Raw genomic sequence first — 23,854 nt, forward strand, 5'->3', positions numbered from 1 at the left:
CTGCCATCTTTGCGCTTCGTTGGGAAGAGCTCCACTGACGGTATTTGGCGATTCATTCTGGAAATCTGTCAACGACCACACCACTCGACACGACTCACACCATCCAACCCCTCCACCCCTAGTCGGCCGTTTCGCGCAGGGTATCCCACCACCAGGGGACAGACTCTCAGCAACCCGACACTTTCTTCAATCCTTTGCTTTGCTATCGCCAGAAACAGCGATAGTGACGGCAACAGCGACAGCAATCATGGCCGACAAGATGGGCTCCTTCACAGAGTTCCTCGAATTCATCATGACCCCCTCGACGCCCGTAATCCTCATCGGCGCCGCCATCGTCCTCCTCTTCCCCATCCTCCTCCACTACATCCTCATCAAATCAACACCCTACACAACCCTCCCCTCCGTCCTCCTCCTCGGCCCCGCCGGCGCAGGCAAGACCGCCCTCCTCACCCTCTTCGAACGAGGCGACGCCCCCGCGACAACCCACACGAGCCAGCGGCCCCAGACCGTCGAGCTCACGGCCTCGCGCGATAGCAAGACAGCCCAGAGCTTCCGCAACCACGAAGACACGAGCGGCACACACACCAAGTTCCTCCTCGTCGATACACCCGGCCACGGAAAGCTTCGCAACTACGCACTCGGCAAACTCGCCAGCGGTGCCGGTGGCGGTAGCGGCAGCAAGAACTCCAAGCTCAAGGCCATCGTCTTCATGGTCGACGCTGCCGCTATCGGAGAGAACGAGGCTCTTGCGCCCACGGCGAGCTACCTGTACGAAGTCCTCCTCGGCCTGCAGAAGCGCGCCGCGTCAAGCAAGTCGTCTAAGCCGCCCCCGCCTATCCCCGTCCTCGTTGCCGCCAACAAGACGGATCTGTTCACGGCGCTGCCTGGCGCGCTGGTCAAGTCGAACCTCGAGGCTGAAATTACGCGGATACGGTCGTCGCGCAGCAAGGGCCTATTGGACTCCGGTGTCGGCATTGACGATGTTGGTTCGGAGGAGAATGATGATTGGTTAGGCGCGTATGGCACGGAGAAGTTTACCTTTGATCAGCTGCGCGAATTTGATGTGGATGTGGACGTTATCGCGGGCAATGTTACTGGAAGCGCGACGGGCCCCGATAAGTGGTGGTCTTGGATCGCCCAGCGGATATAAGGTAGTGAGTATCGCAGCAGGGGGGGCACTTAATAATAAAGGCACATAATAGTTCGATGATGAATAAGTTATTGTATGTTGATGTGATGCGCAAAAATTGTGTGGTTGTGATTCTATCCTTATAGGACCAGACTGGCTGCCCTGTTCTCTATGTAGATGTTGAGTCTACTCCCATCCCAAGATTTCCAAGCAAATGCTGCCAACCGGGGTCAGTTGATGCGACCCAAGATTTGCCCCTGCCACCTTTGCTATGCCCGCTTTCAAAACGCCGATACCCAGGAAAAAAGCAACATCATCCGCATGCATAGTCTTGATACTCTATTCATGGACCAATTCGTTATTTTTAATTATGTCGTGGAGAATGAGGAAAAGGGGTAAGGCATTTAAGCCTTCTTGTTGACAACCCAGGTGAGCAGATCGACCTTTGTGACGACAGCCACGGGCTTGGACAGGTTCTTGGTGCCCTCAGCCTTCTCGGTGACGACAGCAGCGCTGTTCCACTCAAGGAACTTGCTGAGGGTCGAGAGAGGGGTGTCAAGGGTAATCTCGACAAAGTTGCGCTTCTTCTTGCTCGCCTCGCCAGTCTCGCCAGCCTGTCTGGGATCCGTGACGACCTCATCGAAGCGGCCAAAGTCAAACATGACGTCACTGACGGGGCTGGAGCCCGTAGCGCGGCCCGAGGAGATGTAGCTGAGCAGGTTGCCGAGAGTAACCAGGCCGACGAGCTTGTGGCCACTCGCGGAGAGGACGGGGAGCTGGTCGAAGCCCTTGTCGCGCATGATCTCGGACGCTTCGGAGCAGGGGCTCGTCGCGGGGACGGACATGACGGGCTTGAGGCGGAGAGCGCTGACGGTGGCACCCTCGTAGGGGTCGATACCGCCCTTTGCGCTGGTAGTGGCGCCGTTGTCGGTGGCTTGAGTCTCGAGGCCGTTGACCTCGGGAAGGAGGTCGTTTGCTGCGAGCCAGTCGTCGTCGGCGAACTTGGAGAGGTATGAGCGGATGCTATCGGGGAGAACAACGACAACGGTCTGGCCCTTTCCGAGACCGAGGTCTTTGACGGCGCGGACCATGGCGGCCATGGCGGAGCCGGAGCTGCCGCCTACGAGGAGACCCTCCTCAGCAATGAGGCGTCTTGCGAGCTGGAAGGACTCGCGGTCCTCAGTCTTGTACCACTTGTCGACGAGGTTGCGAGAGAGGACATCGGGGATGAAATCGTAGCCGATGCCCTCGACCTTGTAGCCCTCGTTCTCGTGCTCCTTGTTCAGGGATTCGGGCAGGGCGAGGATACTGCCGTGGGGGTCGGCTGCGATAATCTTGACGTCCTTGTTGTGTTTCTTCAGGCCGCGAGCGATGCCAGAAATGGTACCTCCCGTGCCGGCGCCGGCGACGAGAGCATCGATCTTACCGCCCGTCTGGGCCCAGATCTCCTCGGCGGTGCCGAACTCGTGGGCGAGCGGGTTGTCGAGGTTGCCGTACTGGTCGAGGATGTGGGCGTTGGGGATCTCCTTCTCGAGACGGCGGGCAACACCAATGTGCGACTCGGGGCTGTCCCAGGCGGCTTGGGTCGGGGTGCGGATGATGGTGGCGCCGAGGGCACGGAGGACGGAGACCTTTTCGGCTGACATCTTTTCGGGGAGAGTGATGATTGTCTTGTAGCCCTTGATGGCGCCGACGAGGGCCAGACCGATACCACTATCGAATGTCAGTATGAGATTGCTTCTGAGGTTTGTCGTCGTGGCGGGTAAACGTACGTGTTACCACTGGTGGGCTCGATGAGGGTGTCACCAGGCTTGATGCGGCCAGTTCGCTCGGCCTCCTCAATCATGCGCAGGGCGATTCTGTCCTTGACACTACCACCGGCATTGAAGAGCTCGACCTTTGCGTAGACCTCGCACTCGATTCCCAGGCTCTGGGGGATCTTGTTGAGGCGGACGAGGGGCGTGTTGCCGATGAGCTCGGTAGCCGACTGTGCGGTGACGGCCACGCGAGTGGCGTTAATGGCACTGGCGTCTCCCATGATTGCGATTAGGGTGGGTGTTATCGTGGGTGGTTGTTAAGGAGGGAGGTGTGGTAGACAGGCGTAAAGGGGAAGGAAGAGAGAAGGAAAAGAGGAGTGTGAGAATGAAAGTCAGTCCACAGACTATAGATATGCAAGTGGTAGGAAAAGAGAAACGCAATCGTCGTGGTGGGATGGTGCGAGAATTGAGACGGAGCGAGGGAGAGAGACAGGAAGCGGGAGTGAAAAATGACCCCGCCAACGCCGAAGATATCCGCCCACCTACCAAAAATGGTCACTTTTCCACCCCTCCTGGTATGGAAGGTACCTTTCCCAAGGTATTTGACCATACTCCGTACAGGTACCTTAAACGCTGTTTAGTGCCGCAGCAGCACTCAAAAGTGACCTGAGAGCCCCGCGACAATGCGACACAGCAACACACCCAAGACACTTCAGGGTCCGGGCCTTGCAGCGGCTTTGCGGCGAACGGCGGTAAAGAGCCCCACGCGATAACTACACCCGAAGGCACGCTTGTCTCTTCTCCTTACGTAAGGTAGCTAAAAACACCCGGCCGGTGAAGTTTCTGTTTTTTTTTTGTTTTTTTTTGTCATTCTAGAAATTTTCTGACGCTGCCGGTCGGGCCATTTTCAGTTGTCATTATGTCATCCCGAGCCGACCTCGAATCCCCGTCACTCGGCGTTCCCCGAGTCTTTGCTTCATCCGAGACACGTGGGCTCTCCAGCAAGCTCAAGAAGTAGATATCTGACTCGAGAGAGTGCATAAGCGCAGCTGGATTTTGTGAAGTGGCCGCCGCGCACTTATACACTCAGCAGAGGATGTCTAACTGCTTCTGTGTCTCGGCCGGGTCACAATTCGGCCGAAGTGCTATCCAGATCAGTCCTCCTCCGTAAGGCTTTACTTTCCGTCTTTCCTCACTCACCTCACTTGCGTCTATCTCAACTCCACACAACCGCGAACACTGCTAGCATCGAGGCATCACCGTAAGCATGCGTAAATTTGATGACATGGAACCTTTTTCGAATTGTGTAGATGGAAAGGAATCCCAGCATAAGGTACGAGGTGAGTGTACGTCCGCAATTCGGCCGAAGAACAAGCTACGAAATCCTTCCCAACAAGCCACCGCCACAAACCAATATTACCTAAGCGTACTAAGCTGTGTTCATCCGGCCGCGATGGTCCGCGACAGACTGTATTGAGCTCGTGTAAGTCCAAAAGGCTAGTCTACTGTAGAGTGAGTGCGATGTGTTCAGAGTATATAATATCACCATGCATCCACACAGCATGTGTACAATCGACCGCAATCCTTGGTACTCTAACTCATGATGGAACTCCCAACCACCGTACCATCAACGAAACTCATTGTCATCCTTGGTGGATCTTATGGAGGTGTATCTACAGCTCATTATCTTCTCAAGCATGCCATACCAGTCCTGACAGATACCGTGAGGTACAAGGTCGTCCTCGTCAGTCCCTCAGCCCAAGTCATGTGCCGACCTGCATGCCCTCGAGCACTCATATCCGACGACATGTTTCCCCAAGACAAGCTCTTTGTCGATATACCCAGCATTTTCAAGCAGTACGACAATGCGATCTTCGATTTTGTTCAGGGAACCGCGACAAGTCTCAATCATGATGGACGAACGGTCTCCATCACCCCGAAAGGCAACGGCACCCCGGTCGCTCTTCCCTACCACGCCCTAGTGATTGCGACAGGTGCGTCTTCATCTTCACCTCTCCTCGGCCTCAGCAGCGACTCTGAAAGTCTGAGACAGGGCTGGGCCGAATTTCGCAAAGCCTTGCCGCAAGCCAAGAATATCGTCATCGTAGGCGGAGGACCAGCGGGTGTCGAGACTGCCGGTGAGCTGGGTGAATACCTGAACGGCCGGAAATCATTCAGCCCCAAAGTTTCCATCACCTTGGTCTCATCTGCACCTGAAATCCTTCCGGCACTTCGTCCTGCTATCGCCCGCAAGGCAGAGGGCTATCTTGCTCAAGTTGGTGTCACGATTCTCAAAGGCGTTCGGGTCAGTGATGTAGTACCAGCTGAAGCTGGTATCACAGGAGTCGCGGCAAGTGCGAGGGTCACTCTGGATAGTGGGAAGACGATTGATGCCGATCTCTACATCCTCGCGACTGGTACAAGACCGAACACAAGCTTCATCAGCGAGACTCTCTTGCTCCCTGATGGCAGAGTAAGCACCAACCCGCTCACCCTTCGCGTTGATACAGCTGGGCCACGCGTCTATGCCGTCGGCGACGCATCTTCCTACGCCAGACCAGCGATACACAGCATCCTTAGCGCCGTCCCGGTCATGTGTGCCAACATCAAGCGTGACCTCCTCACAGCTTCTGCAAAGCCGGAGAGCGCTACTGGCAAGGACAGATTGTTTGAGGAAGACGTCCGCGAGACTCAGTTGGTTCCTGTGGGAAAGAGCAAAGGGGTCGGTGCTGCCATGGGATATCAGCTACCCAGCTTCATGGTGTGGGTGATCAAGGGCCGTGATTATTGGTTGTGGACAACGGGAAACCTCTGGAGTGGAAAGCAGTGGGCTAAGGAGTCCTGACTGCCACCTTAGATCATGATCGGACCCACCGTGTTTCCTTGATTTCTCTTCTCGTTGACAGGTCTCTGTTTTCTATCTGCTAGCTCTAATTTGGCCGAAGAATGAAATAGTAATTTACAAGATCCTCCCAGCCTACATATATCGACCATGTATCACATTAGTTCAGATGTCACGTTCATTACAATACTATGTCTAAGGGCAAACAGCTGAAATATGGGATTGAGTGAGCCCCTGATCAGATTTGAATTGATACACCTTTAACTTTATAAGATAACACGAGTTTGTAAATGAGTTTACATGGCTTGTAGATATGAGGTAGTGTGGTATCACCACCAGCGCTCTCGGACATGCATCACGTGGTCAAGGTATCCTAGACCACCTGGGCGGACTTGGCTAGTTTGATAAAGGCATCAGTCAAAGACGTCTGTGAGTCCGTGGTCCATATACACACGACAGCAGGTCTTGGATGATGGATATGAATGCACTTGCCTTCCTATCGTGATGTGGAATACCTTGAGTAACGATGCTGTGTCCACCAAATTATTTCCTTGGCCATTGTTCAGAAATTCTCAATCGGAAGCCGCAATCGACCCTTACAGACATCTCCTTCCTTTGTTGACGACGAAAAGCTGGATATGGGACTGAACTTCACGCGATTGCTTTGCTGCGATGGGTGGATGGGACTACAGAGGGCCCAATGCCAAAAGGTAGAGGGAATCGTGAGGTCGTTCTGTGAATACTGAGGCGGTCGCTCGAATACTTACCAGAGCAGTATAAAATATCACACCTTGTACCGCAAAAATGAGCCTTCTTCCCTTTCCATCCACCTCCAACTCCACCGCTACAGACACTTCAACTTCACCACAACAGACATCACTACTACCTCACACACAATCCCTCACACTCCAACCGTCAACATGCAGATTAAAAACATCTCCCTCCTCTCTCTTGCCGCCATGGCTGTTAAGGTAAAATATTTGCAATGCTTTTCATTGTGAAAAACTGTGAATATCAACTGACGCTCAAAATTGCAGGGCGCCGCTGTTGACAAGGACGCCAACGATCCCATGGGTGTCGAGGGCTTCGACCTCATGACCGTCGAGTGGGAGGTCCAGGCCCACCCCGGTGGTGAGAACCTCACCCTCACCGGCACCGTCGAGGAGGTCCTTAAGGAGCTTCGCATCATCAACCCCAACTACGACCAGGACTTCGGTATTACCACCCTCTCCTTCACCGAGGCCATCGATGCTGCCATTGAGTCCGCTGTCACTCAGGCCGACGACGTCTTCAAGGACGCTCCCGTCAACTGCGCCGGCTACGACGATGCCGACCGCAAGCGCCTCGCCCAGGGTGCCCGCTACCTCCTCGACGTTCAGGGTAAGCCCACCCGTGGCCCTGGCCCCGGCAGCTGCGGCCGTGTCAGCTGCAGCTGGAACGCTGCTATCTACTGGTGCAACATGGTAAGTAGATGCTTCCTTCCAGTACCTCATAATATAAAGAACAAGACTGACGGTACGGGAACAACACAGGACAGCAAGGCCAAGACCATCAACTCCTTTAAGGAGATCTCCGATGGTGCCTACCATGTCATCAACAAGTGCTACCGCGGTGTTGGCATTCTCGTCAGCGGTCGTGCCTTCCACAAGGACAACTGGACCGTCGTCGGTCGCTGGGACCGTTGCTAAATGATCTCAAAGGTCTGCCTTGATCACTCACATCTCAGCTTGAGAGATATACGAGAGTTCGAGGTTCGCAACCCAAGGGTATAACCATGCATCAGTGTGGTCACTTCTCAGCGCGTTTTGGAACCAATCATAGGGAGGTTTAGGGAACAGAAGTCACTACGGCTACTTAGAAACGTATTCGGGTGGCACATAAAGTTTTCGTTCTTCACTATGCATGTGTCTCGTAATGTTCCCGTGATCAACATTTCCATTTGATCAGTGCAATAATGTGACTTGTGTCCCTGATATATCATATCTCAACATTTACAGGGCTATAAATTGTATAAATTGCCACCGGCGCCTTTTGCGCCAGATGAACCAAGATAGTACAGACAGAGTGGTTTAAAATGTTATGCTTCCTGTGGAAATTCCATACTTTGGGTTTTGCCTTCAAAAAGCCCCTTGATCCCGAGAGCTTCGTCCTTACAAGTCAGAAGGAGTTTGAAATATCGAGGTCCCTTCAACGGTCCGACGCTATTGGTAAGTGCCACCAGTCCTTTGATTGCCCTATACGCATCATCTGTATCCTTCTCCTCGTAATGATGGATTTCGTCGATGAAGCAAATTATCTGACTTCCTTCAGGCAACTGTGTAACTAGTGTGGTAAATACTTTGCTCAAAACCACCAGTTCGAATTGTTTAATGCTGTCCCAATCGGGACCGCTAATGAACGACAGATCGCAGTCAATCTCCCTGTACACCATCCAGTGTAGAAGCTGACACAAAAGGCTGGCCATCATTCCTCTGGAAAGGCATTCGACCGGATCAGAGCCGTCCCTCTGAATACGTAATCCGGCATTATGAGCGCAGAACCAGCCGATGATGAAAGTTGAGGTATCCTCTTTGTATGCTTGCTTATTCATTATTGTAGCAGCCAAATAGCTAGTCGTTGCGACATTATTGTTCTGGCCTTCTCTAGCATTGATGAGAAGACGACAGGTTGCCTTGAGTTTTATGTCGGTGAATGACGTATACTGGTCGGTGCCTTTGATGATACGAAGGGTTTCTTTTTGGTTTTCGGTCAACACTGTATGAGTTTGGAAGAGCCTATCAGCCACGATCTGGACAGCGTCGCTGTTGTACGCAAGATGCCAGAGCATTTCTTCCGCCAACGATACATTTTTCAATTGTATCGCCCGGGCTATTGCTTTTGTTCCAGAGTCTGCCATTTCTAAATCCTCTGGTTCCCGAGGCAAGGCGTCATTCACGTCTTCCATATTAAAATATGAAATTGAACAGGTTTCGGGTGCCACGTCATGGGGATTCATTACACGAGAACAATCGTTCTGGTGAAACTTCGCTTGTTCGACCATTAAATCGTACCTATCGTACTCTTTGGATTTGTCTCCCATGTTGTAAGCTCATCCATAAGGCCGAGTAAGCTTAAGTCATAGATCAAGATGTGCGAGGTTTTGCGTCGGTCGTGGTCTGTACTTCTCAGAAAGCGAGAGGAAATGAGATGTGAGAGGTGTGTAGGTTACCACATCAGTCTACCAGGATTAGTATCGTCTGCTTATTTATGAAAAAGTTCCAGCACAGTGTAGATAACGCCAAGACCTTCAAATCAAGGAGGCTGAACAGAGTCTCAGAAATGAGCGAAGAGAGTGGCACGAACAAAGAACCCTGAACAGAGAGTGGCATCATGGCAGGGCCAAACAGAGAATGTCCACAAACCGAGTACTTACCTCAAAGAAACGTGTTCAGTCTCATGCAAAGGGGATCACAGGATTGCAGGGGCTCCCACATGACCTCGCCCGGCCCTCGCCTCTATATTCTGAAGATTGGACAAAGGAACATTTACCAAGTTTGCCAAGCGCGACTTCGGAAACGAAGATCAGCTAGAAGACCTTGAAGTTCAAGTGGAATGGATTTCTTCCAAAATTCAAAACTTAAGTACCAGCTGAAACAGTATATATAAGACTTCTCACTGGGTTATCACATTGCCTGGTATCTCACAGTGATATTGGGTGACGTGGCTATTCATCACGCCTCCTTGTAACCGCGGCCAACCATGGGTAATGACAGACTTGATTCTCGGCTGACATGAGAGCTTTGGCTGATAGATCCGCATCCGCTGCCAAAATCCAGATTCATCAGTGACGTTGAGGGGCAGGTCCGGTGGATAGGATATGATGCCGGTCAATCAATGGGCATCCCTTTCGGGCCCGTCCGTACAGCCCCCAGTATTATACTACTATCATATATGTCATTTTCAATGTCTTCCGAGCCACGTTTGACAAGTAATCAACGAGTAAAAGATTGCCTTGCGTAAAATGGAAACGATGCAATAGCGCCTTTTGTAGTGATTACAACAGGAGCGATGAAGGATTAAGCGACGGGTTACTTTGTTACCCACCTTAGAAGGCCAATTAAGAACGATCATGAATCACCTCGTGACTATACCTACTCTGTGCTGTTCAATTTGGGCTCGAGGTAATCCCGATGTGATGCAAGCTTACATGTACAGGACTATCTTGTTTGAAGATGGGTGTTTAATATCGCAAGATCCACATACTTCCATCGCAATTTTCAAACCTTGCTACTTGGAAGAGGAACCATGTTTGGTAGCTTCAGTCTCTGGAAGAAGAAGAGGAAGAGGCTGACCAAAGTCATTAAACTGACTTAGGCAGCAGAATTATAGTAAAAGGAGGGCGGTTCGGTATCTACAAAGCTTCTAAATACACTTTGTTTACTTCTTAGATCATTAATACCTGATGCTTTGTTGCCATGAGTAGAGATATACGAAAAATCTATTTTCCACCCTTGCTAACTAGAAAGTAGATACTACTAGTGTGGACACAAGACACACTTTCAAGGTACTACAGTATGTAGTACCAAGCCGTCAATCGCGCCCGACCGCCTGCATTGGCAATCTACCCGTCAATGATGTTGAACTTTGAGTACTTGGAATCCTCTAAGTGCTTACGAACCCCCTTAGCAGTTGACTGGCACGTGACAGTGAACTTCAACGCGACTGGCCTCCCCCCCCCCCCCCCCCCCCCAATGTCTTATTGCCATTTTCGTTAACTGACCGATAATGAAATCCAGATCTTCTTCAAGATCACTGGTCTCGTACGTGGTGATCTTGTCGATCACACACATCACATCAGCCCCCCAGGGGAGCTGGACCACTAGGCAACTGAACACCCCCCATAAAGCTTTGATTTCTCGATTTTTGAGACGATCAGCAAAGTCTTTGTCGTCCAAGAATGATCCTGATAGGTTGAATTCGGGAAACTCATCAGAAATCACCCGCAGAAGCTGATTGAGAAGGCTACACATCATTCCTCTGGGATATTCCTGAATCTTTCTTTCCTCCTCATTCTCTGGGTTTGTATAAGGGACCGAGCAGAACCATTTGATTGTGTTGACGCTGTGTTTATGTGTATCAATTTCCGTGCTCTCCCAGTCCGCAACCAGGTGGGCCATTGGCGAGCTTTTTCCCGTCCTGAGTTTGGCCGTTTGTGTTTCGAAGTATTCGGGATTGCTTTTGGGGTCTTCTCCAAAGTTGACGATAACCAAGCCGCCCCTTGTTTTTGTCTTGAACAGAGATTTGTCAAGTACTTCTTGCTTTAAGATGAATGCTTTTTGCTTTTGTTCTTCACTGATTCCTTGCCAGAGGTCGTTATCGAAGGCTTTTCTGATTCCATGGCGAGAGGTCATCGTTGAGGATTTGGTGGATTTTTTCCATTTCGTTTCCCGACTTTTCAAGTTGGTCCATGTCCCCTGTGGTCATGTGGGTCTTTTTGTTGACTGCGTTTGCCATGGCGAAAGCTGGAATAGGTGATGTGATATATTACATGCGATCTTTTGTTGTCAACGAGATCGATTTTGGCTGCGGTATTGCGTGTGTTTGAGGTTGTTTAGGACTCTAGAGTGCGAGGAAATGGTGTGTATTTATGTACGCCAAAAGTCCAAACCTTCTTCGGATCTAGACCAAGTAGAGTCAAGAAGAGATTATGCGAAAGAAAAAATCATGCGAACAGAGAAGATCACATCGTGAAGGGGGGTGTGTAAACTTGAATGATGAATGGAGAATGGCAAGAGCAAATAGTGGTGAATGCATGTAGGTAAGGTAGGTAAAAATGAGATAATGCGGTAGAGGAAGGCAGAGAAAAATGAGTAGGGGAAGGTGAAGCAGAGAAGACCAAGTCACCCGGATAATAAAGGAACTGTTGGTATTCCTATCACAGGGATGGTTCGAACCGTGGGTGACGAAGAGGTCAAAATCTATATATATTTAACTTCTGCGTAAGGTGTAAAAAGGAGGTTCTAACCGGAGGTTGGGTAGACCGTAGATCTCGTAAGTATGGTCTGTAAGTGGCCCCTGCGCGGGCCCCTTGCCTCGAGGTCGAATTGGACTTCCAATCCGACAGGAACTGACTTGATCAAGACATGTATGTTCAATCCCATCGCAAGGGATCACAGAGCTCCTAGGACATCATTGAATGTTTGGGAACGCATCAAAAGATGGGTCCACAGTGTCAACTCATCAGACTTCGTGAACAAGTCTCACAAAGAGGATGTCAAGACTGTGGGCATGTTGTGGTTCAATTACCCAATGGAATCTCTCCCCTTTTCATGTATCAGACAGACCTACCATATGTCATCACGAGTGGCCCGTAGTATTGATGACGGAATCCTGACATTCATGGAACTCGGCGTGCATTAGCATCATTTTCAAGGGGAAATTGTTATGATCACCATTTTCAGCAGGATTACGGACGAGGCCGGCATCTTTCTTGCAAAGAGAGTTCGAGGCAATATCCACCGCAATGTTGTGACGAGTGTGTTCCTCCGTACACTTGAGTATCATGCAGGGATTTTGTTCCTGACCTCGAATCGTGTTGGGGCAATTGACCCAGCTATCAAGCCAAGGACTCAAAATTACAAATGCCTCTCTCATAAGGTAGGTACAACGATCTGGATCTTTTGGTGACATTCAGGATTCACCACACGTTCATCAAAAGAGCTAAGGAAGAACGAAAGGATACAGGCACCCAAAACTTCAAGATCAAAGAGAAGCAGAAACTGATGTTGCAAACACATGACGTTCACAGATTTCGAAACATTCAACCAACCAGGCTTTCAGTTGTGCGGTCGGTTCTAGCCAAGACCCTGTTGGAACCCTTATTTCTGCAAGCCATTTGATTCCCCTGAAAACAGCAGCTCGCAAAAAAGCCCAGCAGACGCCTTACTTGGGTCGCCTTGTCAGCGTCAGCACAGCATTGGCCAGTAAGCGGGAATGCGGCATACCCGAAGTGATGCCTGGTAAGCCATCAAAAAGTGGACATAGTTGGTAGATTTAAGCCGCTGGCCAAAAACATCAGATATGTTCGGATCAGGTTAGCGTGTCTTATGCCAACTCCACGCCATGGCTCTATCGAACACGCTCGTAAACGCACCTACGCGGCCCGGCCCCTAGACAAGTATGCAGCGTCAGCCGCTGTGATAGTCAGCCACTCCGAGGGCCAACCTGGTTTCAGTTATTGCTCTTGTCAATGTTGAAGGCTATCAAGGCTGGCTGGGTAGGCTGTCTGGCTTGGTGCTAGAACTCGGCGTCAGACTGCTGACCATCTTGTCTTTGATCACACCAATCAGCTTCTGCCGTTCGCCTAGAAAGCCTACAACCAACGACGAACTGTTGCACAGATTTGCCCGGTTGTAGAGAAATCTGCGGCTGAGCACGATGCAGCCTACTTTGGGGGCTTCTGTGTAGATGGGGGCCTTGCATGTGATAAAATCTGAGTATTATTTATTGACCATCGGCTGCCCTCCTTCTGCTGAATACTTTGCAACTCTACATTTCCGGGAGACACTTCTTAAATCCATATTCATTCCTCTTTCTAGAAATCTCAACCATGGTTCGCATCGAGGATTTCGAGGGTATGCAATACTCTAGAGTGGGAGACGAGTCTGAGATGCAGGAATATGCTTTCTTCAACCAGCAATATGCGACCTCGACGTATCAGAAAGAGCACGACATGAACCCTGATCTCATTGTGCGACCACAGAATGACCAAGATGTCATTAGAGCGGTCAATTGGGCTAGGAAGAACAAGGTCGCCGTCGCCGTAAAGAGTGGAGGCCACCAATACAGCGGAGCCTCGTCCACAAGCGGCAAGAATATCCAGATCGATTTGGGCAACACCTACAAGGATCTGATGATCTTGAAGCCCAAAGAACCTATTGCAGCCGACCGCACACTTGTTTACATTGGTGTCAGCATTACGATGATGGACCTCAACAAGTACCTCAAGCAGACTAAACTCTTTGTCCCTACTGGCCAGTGTGCCTACGTCGGGGTGGGAGGTCACGGCCAGACTGGCGGTTATGGACAGTTGGGCCGTAGTTTCGGCCTCTTTGGAGACAACATCAGAACTATCCGTATAGTTTGTCATGATGGTGTCATCCGCGACATCACCAAAAAAAACAACCCGGGGATGTTCTATGCCGTTCTTGGAGGCAGCCCAGGAAACTTCGGAGTCATCACCCACTACATCGTTGAGGTGTACAAGTCCAGCAGCTACCTTGGTACTGTCGCTGGACCTAACGGCTTTAAAGGACCCCACGGCATCAAGGCCCTCTGGCTCTACTCCAAGGAAGTTCTGACCACACTTCTCAATGCCATTGCTGAAATGGCCGACGACCCTACATTCCCCCGCGGCTTCGACCTCTGCGTCAGTGTCATCAGCACAGACTTCCCCATGTCGACTCTGTTCAAGGAGCTCAAGGATGCAAACGTCTGGCAGCGCATTCAAGACCGCATCAAGAACGCACTCGAAGACGACTTCCTAAAGTTGCTCAACGGAAGATTCCCAGCGTCCATCATTCTGTACGCACAATGGTGTCCGACCAGCAAGAACGACAAATATGATGCCAATGTCGATGCCTGGTTTGGCAAGTTCCGGGAGCTCAAGAGCACGTTGGCAGACTTCTCGCTTCAGTTTGGAGAGTTCGACATGGAGATGTCGGATATGACTGGGCAGTGGATCTTCCCCAGAGCACGCGAGTTTGACCTTCCCTATGTCAAGCGGACCTATTCTACCAACTCAACCAGCCTTACCAAAGACAAATGGGTTGATGCTGTGGTTGACCGTATTGACCTCATATACAACCCTGAACAATACCTCAGGGGGCATGAGGGTGAGAAAGATTACGAGCGTTTCATGCGATGTAAGCTGTCGGTCCAGATTCAGTGCTTTGGAGGCAAGAACTCGCGCTTCTTCGTCAATAGAGACAACGGCACGTCTTACAGCTGGAGAGACTCTTCGGTTGTTCAGACGTTGGACTGCTTCCACGAGCCCGATGAACAGTCAAGAAAGTTGGCTCAATCATGGCAAGACAAGAATGACCAGATTATGAACGGGCCCGATAGCCCATTCAGCAAGAAGGACAGACGTCTTCTTTGGGGATCCTATGGTGATTGGAACTTGGGTGACGAGAAGATCTGGAAGTGCTACTACGAAGACGAGGAGAAGTACAGACGACTTGGAAAAGTCAGAGCCCTGGCTGACCCCAACGGAACGTTTACCGCGAACCCGTTCGCGATTACTGCAGTCAAAAACGCGAGGTTGTGAGCGGAGCTTCGTCTTGTGTTGGAGACAGGGCGAAAAAGTTGTATGTTAAGACTGGATCAAATTTGTGCCTCGAACCGTTTGTAATCTAGAATTGAAATAAGACTCATCACATCGCCATTCTCAGCGCCAAAATTTTGCCAATATCCGGGCTCCCCAAGCCAGTGACAGCGTCCCAGCCAGCCACTGAGGGCCAACTCGCGTTCGGCACGAGCTTGGCTCCGAACTCGGGCGGGAATTTCTGCGTGCCAAATCCAGTTGTGCCAGTGCAGCCCACGGACTGTCCAGCAGAGACGTCGTTCATGGCTTGCAACCCAGCGCCATACAGCCATGGATTGATGAATCCCATTGGTGGCTTTCCCGCCTGAATGAGAGCGGCGTTGACCATGCCCACCATGCCTGCCCAGATAGGAGCGGCGGCACTGGTACCTTGGAAGCCGCCTAGCTGGCCACCCGTTACGAAGCTGAGGTTGAAGCTCTGGGCACTGACGTCTGGGAAGCCTCGGCCTGACGGGTTGAAGAGACCGTTGAACTGGGTTCCAATGGTGTTCTTGAGATACGCTGGCACAACTTGCTCTTGATATGCCGGTCTGGCAAACTTGTCCGAGAACCCACCACTCGAAAAATCGCTGGCCCGCTCAGGCGCGATTCCCCTCACCCCTCCAACACCTGTAACGAAAGGGCACGACGCAGGGAACACGGCGTTGAACCGCGTGCTATTAGTACCATCGTTGGTGACACACGTGTTACCCGGCCCAGAGTCTCCCGACGCGGCGAACATCGTAACGCCTCTAGCTCCGAGAGCACCGAACTGGTCGCAAATCTGCTGAACATAGCCATCCGGGAGGGACTGTTCGTTCTCGCCAAAACTGGTGGTAATTGTGTGAGGAAGCTTGTCGTCGGGCAGTTTGAGCATCGCGTCTAGCCAGATCAGCCAGGGTTCCGTCGTGTCCCCGGGCTGGCCACCTAATTCGAGCTTGATGGGTCCGTCTCCAGCAACTGCGGTGACGATATTGGGTACCGGATTGGAAAGTGATGCAGTGTACTGAACGTCGAAATTAAGCTCGGCATTTGAAAACTTGTTCTGGCCCTGGTCGGTCGTGCCATTATTTATACTCAGAAAAGAAAACTTAACGCCTGTTGACGGTTGATCGACGTTCTTGGCGAACAAGGCGAAGTCGTCAAATTTGGCTACCTGATTCTGCGATGCGTAGATTCCAAGTCCGCGAGCCGCGCTCACGTTCATCTTGGAGGGCACATTGTACAGTGCTCGTATGCAGTTGGGTGTGATGGTCCTGTTGCACGTAGGATCGACTTGTGCTTGCGAGGCGGGTGGAGTAATCCTGTCTACCTGTGCCGTATAAAGAAGCTTCGGGTTCAGGCCGGTCAACGTCCTCTTCACCTTCCGAAGCTCGTCGTTTGGTGCGTCGCCAGCAAGAGGTCCCGCCAATGCCGGTCCTTGGTGCATCATCGGATGAGAACAGAACCTCGTGGATGGTGTTATCAACGAGATCTTGCTTTTCAACTCCAATGGTAAAGAATACTTCAACGTCCGTAGCACCTCCTTGCCACTGTCAACGTTTCGAAACCATCCAAAGTCTGCATCGAGTAGACTGTTCGCCTTCTTCACCGTTGTCTGCACGCTGATCCAGTGACTGTCGCTCGCTATGTCTGCTGCTGTGGCATTCCCATGTTCTTGAAGCCAGTTTATAATGACGTCTCGCAACTCTGTATCGGGATTAAGGAGGGCTTGTGCCTCCTCTCGAGAGAGGTGCTTGCCGTAAAGTTCATGTCCCGGAGTTGAGACGCTGTAGAGGGCCCGCTCTACGTGACCGCTTCTATCGGCTGCGATGGATATGCTGAATCGATGATTCGGGTCTGCGGGACGGGAGAGTTTCCATCCCGGTGGTGGATGTCTACTATACTCTATTTGCATTGAGCCAGCTACCGAAGCGATAGCAAACGGGCCAATCAAAGAAATGATTGTGGACGCCACAAGGAGGAGGAGCATCTCGAAGATCAAGTCCGTGCCCCGGGCACTGAATTATTAAAGAAATATTATCAGCAGAGAAGAGAGTGAACGGGTCAAAGGTACATGAGAAGGATGAGCAGGTCGCGCAGAGCATCGGGCGAGGGGGTAGTAATAGGACCTTCGACCCCGTCTGTATTGCAGCAGGCCGGCCGTATAAACCACACAGCCGACCGATCCATTTGGTACTTGACTAGCAAACCGTTCGAGTTCATTGTCGAAACATAGCCTAAAGCTAAAGATGCGGGCGTCACCACGATCGAAACTTGTCTGGGTTGGGGTCCACTTGATGTCGCAGCTTCCCTTCTGCGGTAGAGGGTCACATCGTTAGTCAGTTTCAGATTTCTGAACCGACGGCCTTTTCACCAGCAACCCGCCTCCGGTCACTCAAAGACTTCTTCACTCGAAGACTCTTGATCTGTCGTGTATGTACCCCTCGCCTTGCGAACACAGTGCTGAACGGTTGCTCTGTTGAGTAGAACATATGGGGTCCGAAACAGTGGCGCCAGTTCGACTGTACCTAGGGGATGCACAAAGTGTGTTGATGATGGGAAATTTACTTCATTAAGAACTCTCCGTTCCTTAGAGACTTTATTCAGCCTTCACCAGATCTTGACCTTGTTTTCTTGAGAATTGAAGACTCGTAACCCTAGGTTGTCAGGAACCAGCAAGGAAGGCCACAATTGTCTTTTAACCACAAAGCCGCTGCAAAAAGACTCAGTTGCGGAGGAGGCCGTTTTTTAATATCCCGTTCCAAAGCTTGGAGTTTCCAGCCGCACGAAACTCAAAGATTCTGTCAAGGCTCCACGAGAACCACAAACTTCTGTAGAACACTGTACGAAGTCAGTGGTTGTTGGAAACTCCTACGCGTTGGAACTATTCCAAATGCAGTTAGGATCCGAAAGCGAATGAAGCTACATTTTGTAGCGTTCTACCCAAAAAAGTGTATGTCAACACTTACCATCTAGCTAAGCTTTGCGGTAACACTGTACAGCGGTGGGTGCGGTTTTTGTAGGCGCGATGGATCTTCGGACATAGCCGTGACCCCGAGACGATCGTCAGCAAAAGAAAGCTTAAACCATCCGAAGCTTGCAAGAAAGCGGCCCCTTGATCTCAATGTCCTTGATGGCGGGAAGGAGGGTGCTTTGGACGGTCTGGGAGAGCACAGCCCGTTAGACGTTTCCAACGCGCGTCAATTATGCAACGAGCACACAAGGCCTACCTGACTCGAACCTCGTACAGATGGTGGTAGGAATCCCTCAGAAGGCCTTTTTCCACACCATCGGCAAATTCGATCTAGACTAGTCAGGATCTTTCAAACCACACGTTTTCCCATCCTAAATATACTTACTAAGCGGGTACTACTTTGCTCAATACCCGGTCTTGAAGATGATGAGCTCATGGGTAGTGAACCTAATAGGTACTCAGAGGCCTATGACTTCCGGCGAAAAGTGGTATCAAACAAATCTCTGCTCTTAAATATACCTTAGTCTGCATAAGCAGTGTCGATGAACACTTTCGATGATGGTTGCGTCGAGTTACCTATGTTTCGAACCGGTGACGTTGCGCGCCGGAGAACTTTGCACACAGGTATTCTCTACCAGCGATTGAAGTCATAATTACAATTAGCAACTACACGATAATCCCCATTCCTGAATCCCAGTACACATGTATCCTCTGTCATTGGCTGTGGTTCATCACTCTTGAACAGCCTCCTTTCAACCTGTGTCAATTTTCTAAACAAGCCTTTGCTTGTTCTAGTCTCTAGACTACCTAAGGTAGTTCCGATAATTAGTGAGCTGGCTTCTATTTGTATATCTCCCTTTGCAATATACGCTGGCTTGACAAGCACGTTTTCATCGCTGAATGATTCAACTCGATCTATGGATGACGAAGTTATCGGCAAACAGGACTACTCGCCTGTAAATCGGGTAGCTTACACTATACTGGGTCGTCCGACTATTTCTCTTCTTATTTATCGCCTTCTACGGCGATGATATTTAGTCAAATTTCAGAACTATCAGCTGTCTTAGACCATTTTGAGCAGACCTATGCCTTAAGGACCAGCATATTTCCGCTGTACGGAAAGCGGATGCTTATCAATACAAAAATCCACGGTATACTGAACGAGATGCTAAATACCTACTTGGATGACTAGAGCTGGCGTGTGTTCCCGCAGTATCCTGAAATATCTACAACTTCAGAATTCATCAATGACCTAGGGAGTAACCTAAAGGTTGGGGTGCGCTGAAATCTGGATACTTCTCCCTATCCAAGAGCCGTTCGGTGCAGACCGATACGAACATTATCTCCCATTTCCTGTTCCCGGCTCCGTCGAGAAGGTCAATCCAGTTCCTATCCTCGGTCTCCCTGATGATCTCACTACGGATCATCACGTCCTTTCATTCGCCTCCAGGTTCCCGATTTATCTTTGAACCTTCATCGCGGAGCTGTTTGCAAAATGGGTCGCGTTCGCTTTCAGGGGCTTCGGCCTTGCTGATGTATGCAGTTTCCAAATCTTTCGAGTGGTGTTTGAGGTACCGGATAACAACGTGATTCCCCCAATCATGAGGTATATATTCGTTTGCCATTCCAAACGCCGTAATATGGACTGGTTCGATTTTTGGATGAACAAGCTTGTCCAAAGGAAGCGGATTCTAGGTGAATATCAAAGCAAGTTTCTTATCTGAGTTGGGAACTCGGAAGCGTTGTCGGGCTGGCCATTCATCTCCATAGATGCAAATTTCTCGAATTCCGTTCTCGGTATCGTTAGATAGCTGAGGAGGCATCACAATCTATAATATCTGCCAACCGAGAAGTTGTCAAACCTAATTATTTCTCTGTCCTCATCCTCTGTCCAAAATCCCAGACAAAGTACATCAGTCCGTTTATTGAAGTAAATTTGACGAGGCATATTCTCAGTGCCCATTTCATCATTCCGATCGATCAACATGCGTGGCAGGCGGTTCTGAAGCTCTTGCATACTGTCCTGGTTTGTAAAGCGGCAGCGTGAGGGCGAGTTGGCGGAGCATTATGATTCTTAGTGGGGTCCAAGTGAATGAGTCTCTTTTTAGTGGTGAGCCACCAAATCTCGGCTTGAGGCTCAATTGGGAGCAAGGGAAACGATACACCCCGGACGGGCTCGTCATCGACTGGATGATCAAGGCTCTTCGAATCACGAATGTCACGGCGCTCCGGCTGAAGGTCTTCTGTCCTGATGTCTGTGTTCATGGCTCCCATGATTTGCTTGGGATCATGACTCGTCAGATGGAGACTTTTGGTGTAATTTCAATCTTGTTAACAACTCTTTCCTTTCGAATGTGCACGAGAAATAGGACGGTCATGTTTGTCCCTGGAGTCCTTTGCAGCATATTTTGGTGTTACGCTACGGAATATAGAAGGGGTGTCAGCACTGCAGGTCGCATCATCAGCATCTAGTTAGTTAGGCCAAATGGACAAAGATGGGTAAACAGATGTTGAGTGCATTCGTAAGATTCAACCACCCATGATGCGATAGATGAACACCAAAAACAAAGCTAACGCATCATTTTCCTTGATTAAAGCTGGGGCCCTGGGATTCCGAAGTGGCCTTGCATTTACGTTCACGATACGAAGCTCGAGCTCTACCAAGGAATCAATGCAGTAAATCATGTGTTGCTCATCATAGCTATTGGGTGGTAAGGTATGCTGCCAGTGTCAAATGTGCTGGTGTGGTATTGGCTCGGTGTGCTTATAGATCGTAGTCTTTGCATGGGATGGACTGACAAAGCAGTGCTCTAAACGTCTTGGGCAGTCGTCAGTTGGCATGCACGGAGCTGAATCAGTCCCTAAGAGTATGTCAACTGTTCAATGGCTAGTTCAACTCATCTGGATTATGGTCATCGTGGCGGTCAAAACGCCCATCCATGGCGATGCGGGTAGACATTCAAAAGGTTTTCTCTCCTTTAATGACTGAACACAAATGTGCCCATCGTAGCCTGGTACTTGATGTGCCGGGATGTGGACGCGTTGGAAGCGCGGCAGTAGTATTTCGTCAGAACAAAGAGCTGATTTTTTCTTTCTATGCCATCGCGTCCTTCATTATTGAACAGGCCTTGCTCTTGTTTTATTAATGAATACATATGCTGGTAGTCAAAAAGTAGTGTCGAAACGTATAGTCCTCTGGTTCCGAAGACCACGATTTCTAGATGAGCTGCAACCGGATGGCGGCGGCTAATAGAAAAAGAGCAACTCGTCGCAGAGAAAGGGCCTGGACAAGTAGTCTTTGATTGACCGGGGCTCGCGGACCGGAACTCACTTCGACCGACATCATGCACCCGAAATCCTTGTAGTGACGGAGACCAAGAGTAAACAAACTCAATTGATGGAAAGAAATCTCACTGACGTTACAGAAGCTTCTCATCACGAGTCTTATCTCATGACGTTGAAGTTTAGCGCCGGAACCACGGCGTCAAATTCGCCCAACCACCTGATCAGATCATCACCACAGAGAAAAGGGTCCCGCGACTCACTCAGGGCATCAGCGGCGCTGCCGGGGCAAGTCTTCTTCAAAAGTTCAATTGCAAACGAGAGCGAGTCTGGCCAAGCCGGATCAGGATGCGAGAAAACAGCGGGGATTCGGGGGGAACGGGGAAAGCGAGATATGCGGGCTAGCTAATCACGGCAGTGTCTTGGCTTTTCCCACCCCAAATTGCCCACTCAGCCAACCCAGTATCGGCATTCAGAGCCTGGTAGGGGCAGTAGGCAGCAAATTAGACTTTTCCCAATGGACTGAACTTGACTAGACTCGACTTATTCGCGGGTTCCGGCCAACACGTCGGGGTGTCGGGTTGGAATACGCGGAAAGCTCGCTGTCGCTCAGCCCCCACGTGATGGCATGGCACATTTCTCTTTGCAGTCTCTTCATGGTGATGGGTGTTCCTGGGAAGTGGAAAAGGGGACCAAAGTTCTTTCATCTGACATAAACAATTGTTTGCAATCTGACTTCCCGCGATTTGTGAGGCGCCTCTGCATTGTACAGTCGCGACAGCTCGACTGCCCTCCGTGAGCAGACGCAGACTGAGTGCTGAGAGCGCAATCTCACCAATCTCACGCCCGACTCACTCACCGGCCTCCCGCTCACCTTTTGATGAGGCCGTTCCGCGACATCCGACACCGCAGCAACCGCCAGGAAGAGCCCCATCATCATCACCCTCACAATCTCCGTCAACAATGACCGAGCCCTCGCCCGCCGACAATGGCGGTATCGTAGGCCGCGTCCGGGGCGCGTCCATCTCCATCATAAACGCGAACCCGCAATTGGGCATGTGGCAGGCCGCCGGCACAGCAATCGCCCAGGCGCCGAACCTCACCGAGCTCCGCGACCCCGAATCCGGCGGCGACAACATCGCCTTCACTGCGCAGGGCCACTCGGCGCGCTACGCCGTCCAGGAACCCCACGGCGACCTTGCGCTCATCCGATCTAACACGGGCCGGCGCGCGTCTACGTTTTCTATTAATGGACAGTCTGCCGGTGGGAGAAATGTATTTAACAATAAGTCGGAAAACATTAGGGAAACGGATGAACCTGCTGTGCTGAACGAGACTTCGGACGAAGCACGGCCGGGAACGCATGATGAGAGTCTTCTGCCCAGCGAGGGTCAACAGTTCCAGCGACGACAAAGTTTGTATCAAAAGCATGCTGCAGAGGAGAAGGCGCCGTGGAAGACGACAATCGCCAATGGATTGAAGGCTTTCTGGAAGTTCTTCCTCACACCATCAGGGTTCATCATCACCATCTACTGTCTCAACATTGTCGTATGTACCACCCTCACCTCATTTACTTCTTTTGAGAATGAGATGCTAACATGAGTCTCTTAGGCTTGGGGAGTAAGTTAATATAAGTGAATCGTTCAAATGACACCATACTGACCACACTACCAGGCCATGCTCTTCTTCCTCCTCCTCAAAGCCGCTCCAGCAATGAACTACCCGACCGCCGACGACGACAACTCACCCCGCAAGAAGTGGCTCGAAATCTCCAGTCAGATCCTCAACGCCCTTTTCTGCGTAACGGGCTTCGGTCTCGCGCCCTGGCGCTTCCGCGATCTGTACTGGTACATCCGGGCCGTCAACTTCAAGAACCAGGCGGCGATGCTCAAGCTCGCGGCGCAGAACAGGAGTTGGTTCCGGCCGCCTGCGTGGGCTCTCCAGGGTGAGAAGGCACCTGAGACGTTTACTGGACAGGTCGCGCCGCCAACACCGCTGTGGAAGTTGGGGTTCACGATCTGGATGATGGTTTGGAATACGTTCTTGCAGGCTGTGCTGTGTTATTTCATGTGGGGATACAACCGACTCGACCGACCTGTAAGTTGCCTATGATCCTGCGTATGGGCGAGATGTCTTATCATACCCCCTATCTCGAGTTGAACTGACAGATGTCTACAGTCCTGGGCTACTGGCACCTTCATCGGCTTGGGATGCGGTGTCGCTATGCTTGCCGGTCTCATGTCATGGTGGGAAGGCCGGAAGGTGAAGCAGATTGAAGGTCCAGAGGTCAAGGTCGTTGAGGGAGAGGTGTAATTATGTAATTTGAAATGTACTACTGTCTGAAATAGACATATAGAGGTCGTGGGAGGTAAACTTGGTCTTGGTTTTAGAGCGATTTGAGTTGCATGGGGCTGCTCATGACTATGATAGATATGACATGCAAAACCAATACGCACACCAGAAGTCTCGCATTTGTATTCATATTCGTTCTTTAGTCGTGTATGAGCTAGGTTACTATCCTCTAAAAAACCTCGACAACTTGGCG

The 23,854-nt window shown here is 50.7% G+C and overlaps 9 protein-coding genes across 9 annotated transcripts; 5 read left to right on the forward strand and 4 right to left on the reverse strand.

The window, feature by feature from the left end:
- Nucleotides 1-51: 51 nt before the first annotated feature.
- Nucleotides 52-1,210, forward strand: BDP55DRAFT_683015 (signal recognition particle receptor beta subunit). The gene has a single exon (XM_060576305.1). The coding sequence runs from the start codon at nt 248-250 to the stop codon at nt 1,148-1,150; it is 903 nt and encodes a 300-aa protein (XP_060423081.1). The 5' UTR covers nt 52-247; the 3' UTR covers nt 1,151-1,210.
- A 1-nt stretch (nt 1,211) lies between these two features.
- BDP55DRAFT_622112 (cystathionine beta-synthase) lies at nt 1,212-3,453 on the reverse strand. Its single transcript, XM_060571361.1, has 2 exons — nt 2,902-3,453; nt 1,212-2,842 (listed from the first exon to the last, which is right to left on the reverse strand). Exons 1-2 carry the CDS (start codon nt 3,165-3,167, stop codon nt 1,534-1,536), a joined length of 1,575 nt encoding a protein of 524 aa, XP_060423082.1. The 5' UTR covers nt 3,168-3,453; the 3' UTR covers nt 1,212-1,533.
- A 754-nt stretch (nt 3,454-4,207) lies between these two features.
- BDP55DRAFT_399588 (uncharacterized protein) lies at nt 4,208-5,899 on the forward strand. Its single transcript, XM_060567281.1, has one exon. The coding sequence runs from the start codon at nt 4,487-4,489 to the stop codon at nt 5,729-5,731; it is 1,245 nt and encodes a 414-aa protein (XP_060423083.1). The 5' UTR covers nt 4,208-4,486; the 3' UTR covers nt 5,732-5,899.
- Nucleotides 5,900-6,798: 899 nt separating this feature from the next.
- On the forward strand, nt 6,799-7,416 carry BDP55DRAFT_698437 (uncharacterized protein; the record flags this gene model as incomplete). The annotated part of the gene is made up of 2 exons (XM_060577780.1): nt 6,799-7,191; nt 7,261-7,416. The coding sequence occupies 2 exons, from the start codon at nt 6,799-6,801 to the stop codon at nt 7,414-7,416; spliced, it is 549 nt and encodes a 182-aa protein (XP_060423084.1).
- A 389-nt stretch (nt 7,417-7,805) lies between these two features.
- Nucleotides 7,806-8,807, reverse strand: BDP55DRAFT_637950 (uncharacterized protein; the record flags this gene model as incomplete). Its single annotated transcript, XM_060573050.1, has 1 exon — nt 7,806-8,807. The coding sequence occupies one exon, from the start codon at nt 8,805-8,807 to the stop codon at nt 7,806-7,808; it is 1,002 nt and encodes a 333-aa protein (XP_060423085.1).
- A 1,398-nt stretch (nt 8,808-10,205) lies between these two features.
- On the reverse strand, nt 10,206-11,386 carry BDP55DRAFT_758966 (uncharacterized protein; the record flags this gene model as incomplete). Its single annotated transcript, XM_060580817.1, has 2 exons — nt 10,488-11,386; nt 10,206-10,225 (listed from the first exon to the last, which is right to left on the reverse strand). Exons 1-2 carry the CDS (start codon nt 11,116-11,118, stop codon nt 10,206-10,208), a joined length of 651 nt encoding a protein of 216 aa, XP_060423086.1. The 5' UTR covers nt 11,119-11,386.
- A 1,523-nt stretch (nt 11,387-12,909) lies between these two features.
- Nucleotides 12,910-15,167, forward strand: BDP55DRAFT_683024 (FAD binding domain-containing protein). Its single transcript, XM_060576306.1, has one exon. The coding sequence runs from the start codon at nt 13,317-13,319 to the stop codon at nt 15,033-15,035; it is 1,719 nt and encodes a 572-aa protein (XP_060423087.1). The 5' UTR covers nt 12,910-13,316; the 3' UTR covers nt 15,036-15,167.
- Nucleotides 15,142-17,043, reverse strand: BDP55DRAFT_708300 (peptidase S8/S53 domain-containing protein; the record flags this gene model as incomplete). Its single annotated transcript, XM_060578098.1, has 1 exon — nt 15,142-17,043. One exon carries the CDS (start codon nt 17,041-17,043, stop codon nt 15,142-15,144), a length of 1,902 nt encoding a protein of 633 aa, XP_060423088.1.
- Nucleotides 17,044-21,807: 4,764 nt separating this feature from the next.
- BDP55DRAFT_683029 (uncharacterized protein) lies at nt 21,808-23,781 on the forward strand. Its single transcript, XM_060576307.1, has 4 exons — nt 21,808-22,857; nt 22,921-22,929; nt 22,984-23,406; nt 23,488-23,781. Exons 1-4 carry the CDS (start codon nt 22,273-22,275, stop codon nt 23,620-23,622), a joined length of 1,152 nt encoding a protein of 383 aa, XP_060423089.1. The 5' UTR covers nt 21,808-22,272; the 3' UTR covers nt 23,623-23,781.
- Nucleotides 23,782-23,854: the final 73 nt, after the last annotated feature.

Source organism: Colletotrichum godetiae (genome assembly GCF_030913485.1).
Source record: "Colletotrichum godetiae strain CBS 193.32 chromosome Unknown BDP55scaffold_75, whole genome shotgun sequence".
Taxonomy (NCBI): domain Eukaryota; kingdom Fungi; phylum Ascomycota; class Sordariomycetes; order Glomerellales; family Glomerellaceae; genus Colletotrichum; species Colletotrichum godetiae.

Excerpts from the sequence above, each read along its gene's own strand:
- BDP55DRAFT_683015 (XM_060576305.1), top strand. The coding sequence starts at position 248 with ATGGCCGACAAGATGGGCTCCTTCACAGAGTTCCTCGAATTCATCATG.
- BDP55DRAFT_622112 (XM_060571361.1), bottom strand. The coding sequence starts at position 3,167 with ATGGGAGACGCCAGTGCCATTAACGCCACTCGCGTGGCCGTCACCGCA. Across the intron at positions 2,843-2,901 it reads GAGCCCACCAGTGGTAACAC|TGGTATCGGTCTGGCCCTCG; the intron begins GTACGTTTACCC and ends GACATTCGATAG.
- BDP55DRAFT_399588 (XM_060567281.1), top strand. The coding sequence starts at position 4,487 with ATGATGGAACTCCCAACCACCGTACCATCAACGAAACTCATTGTCATC.
- BDP55DRAFT_683024 (XM_060576306.1), top strand. The coding sequence starts at position 13,317 with ATGGTTCGCATCGAGGATTTCGAGGGTATGCAATACTCTAGAGTGGGA.
- BDP55DRAFT_683029 (XM_060576307.1), top strand. The coding sequence starts at position 22,273 with ATGACCGAGCCCTCGCCCGCCGACAATGGCGGTATCGTAGGCCGCGTC. Across the intron at positions 23,407-23,487 it reads ACAACCGACTCGACCGACCT|TCCTGGGCTACTGGCACCTT; the intron begins GTAAGTTGCCTA and ends AGATGTCTACAG.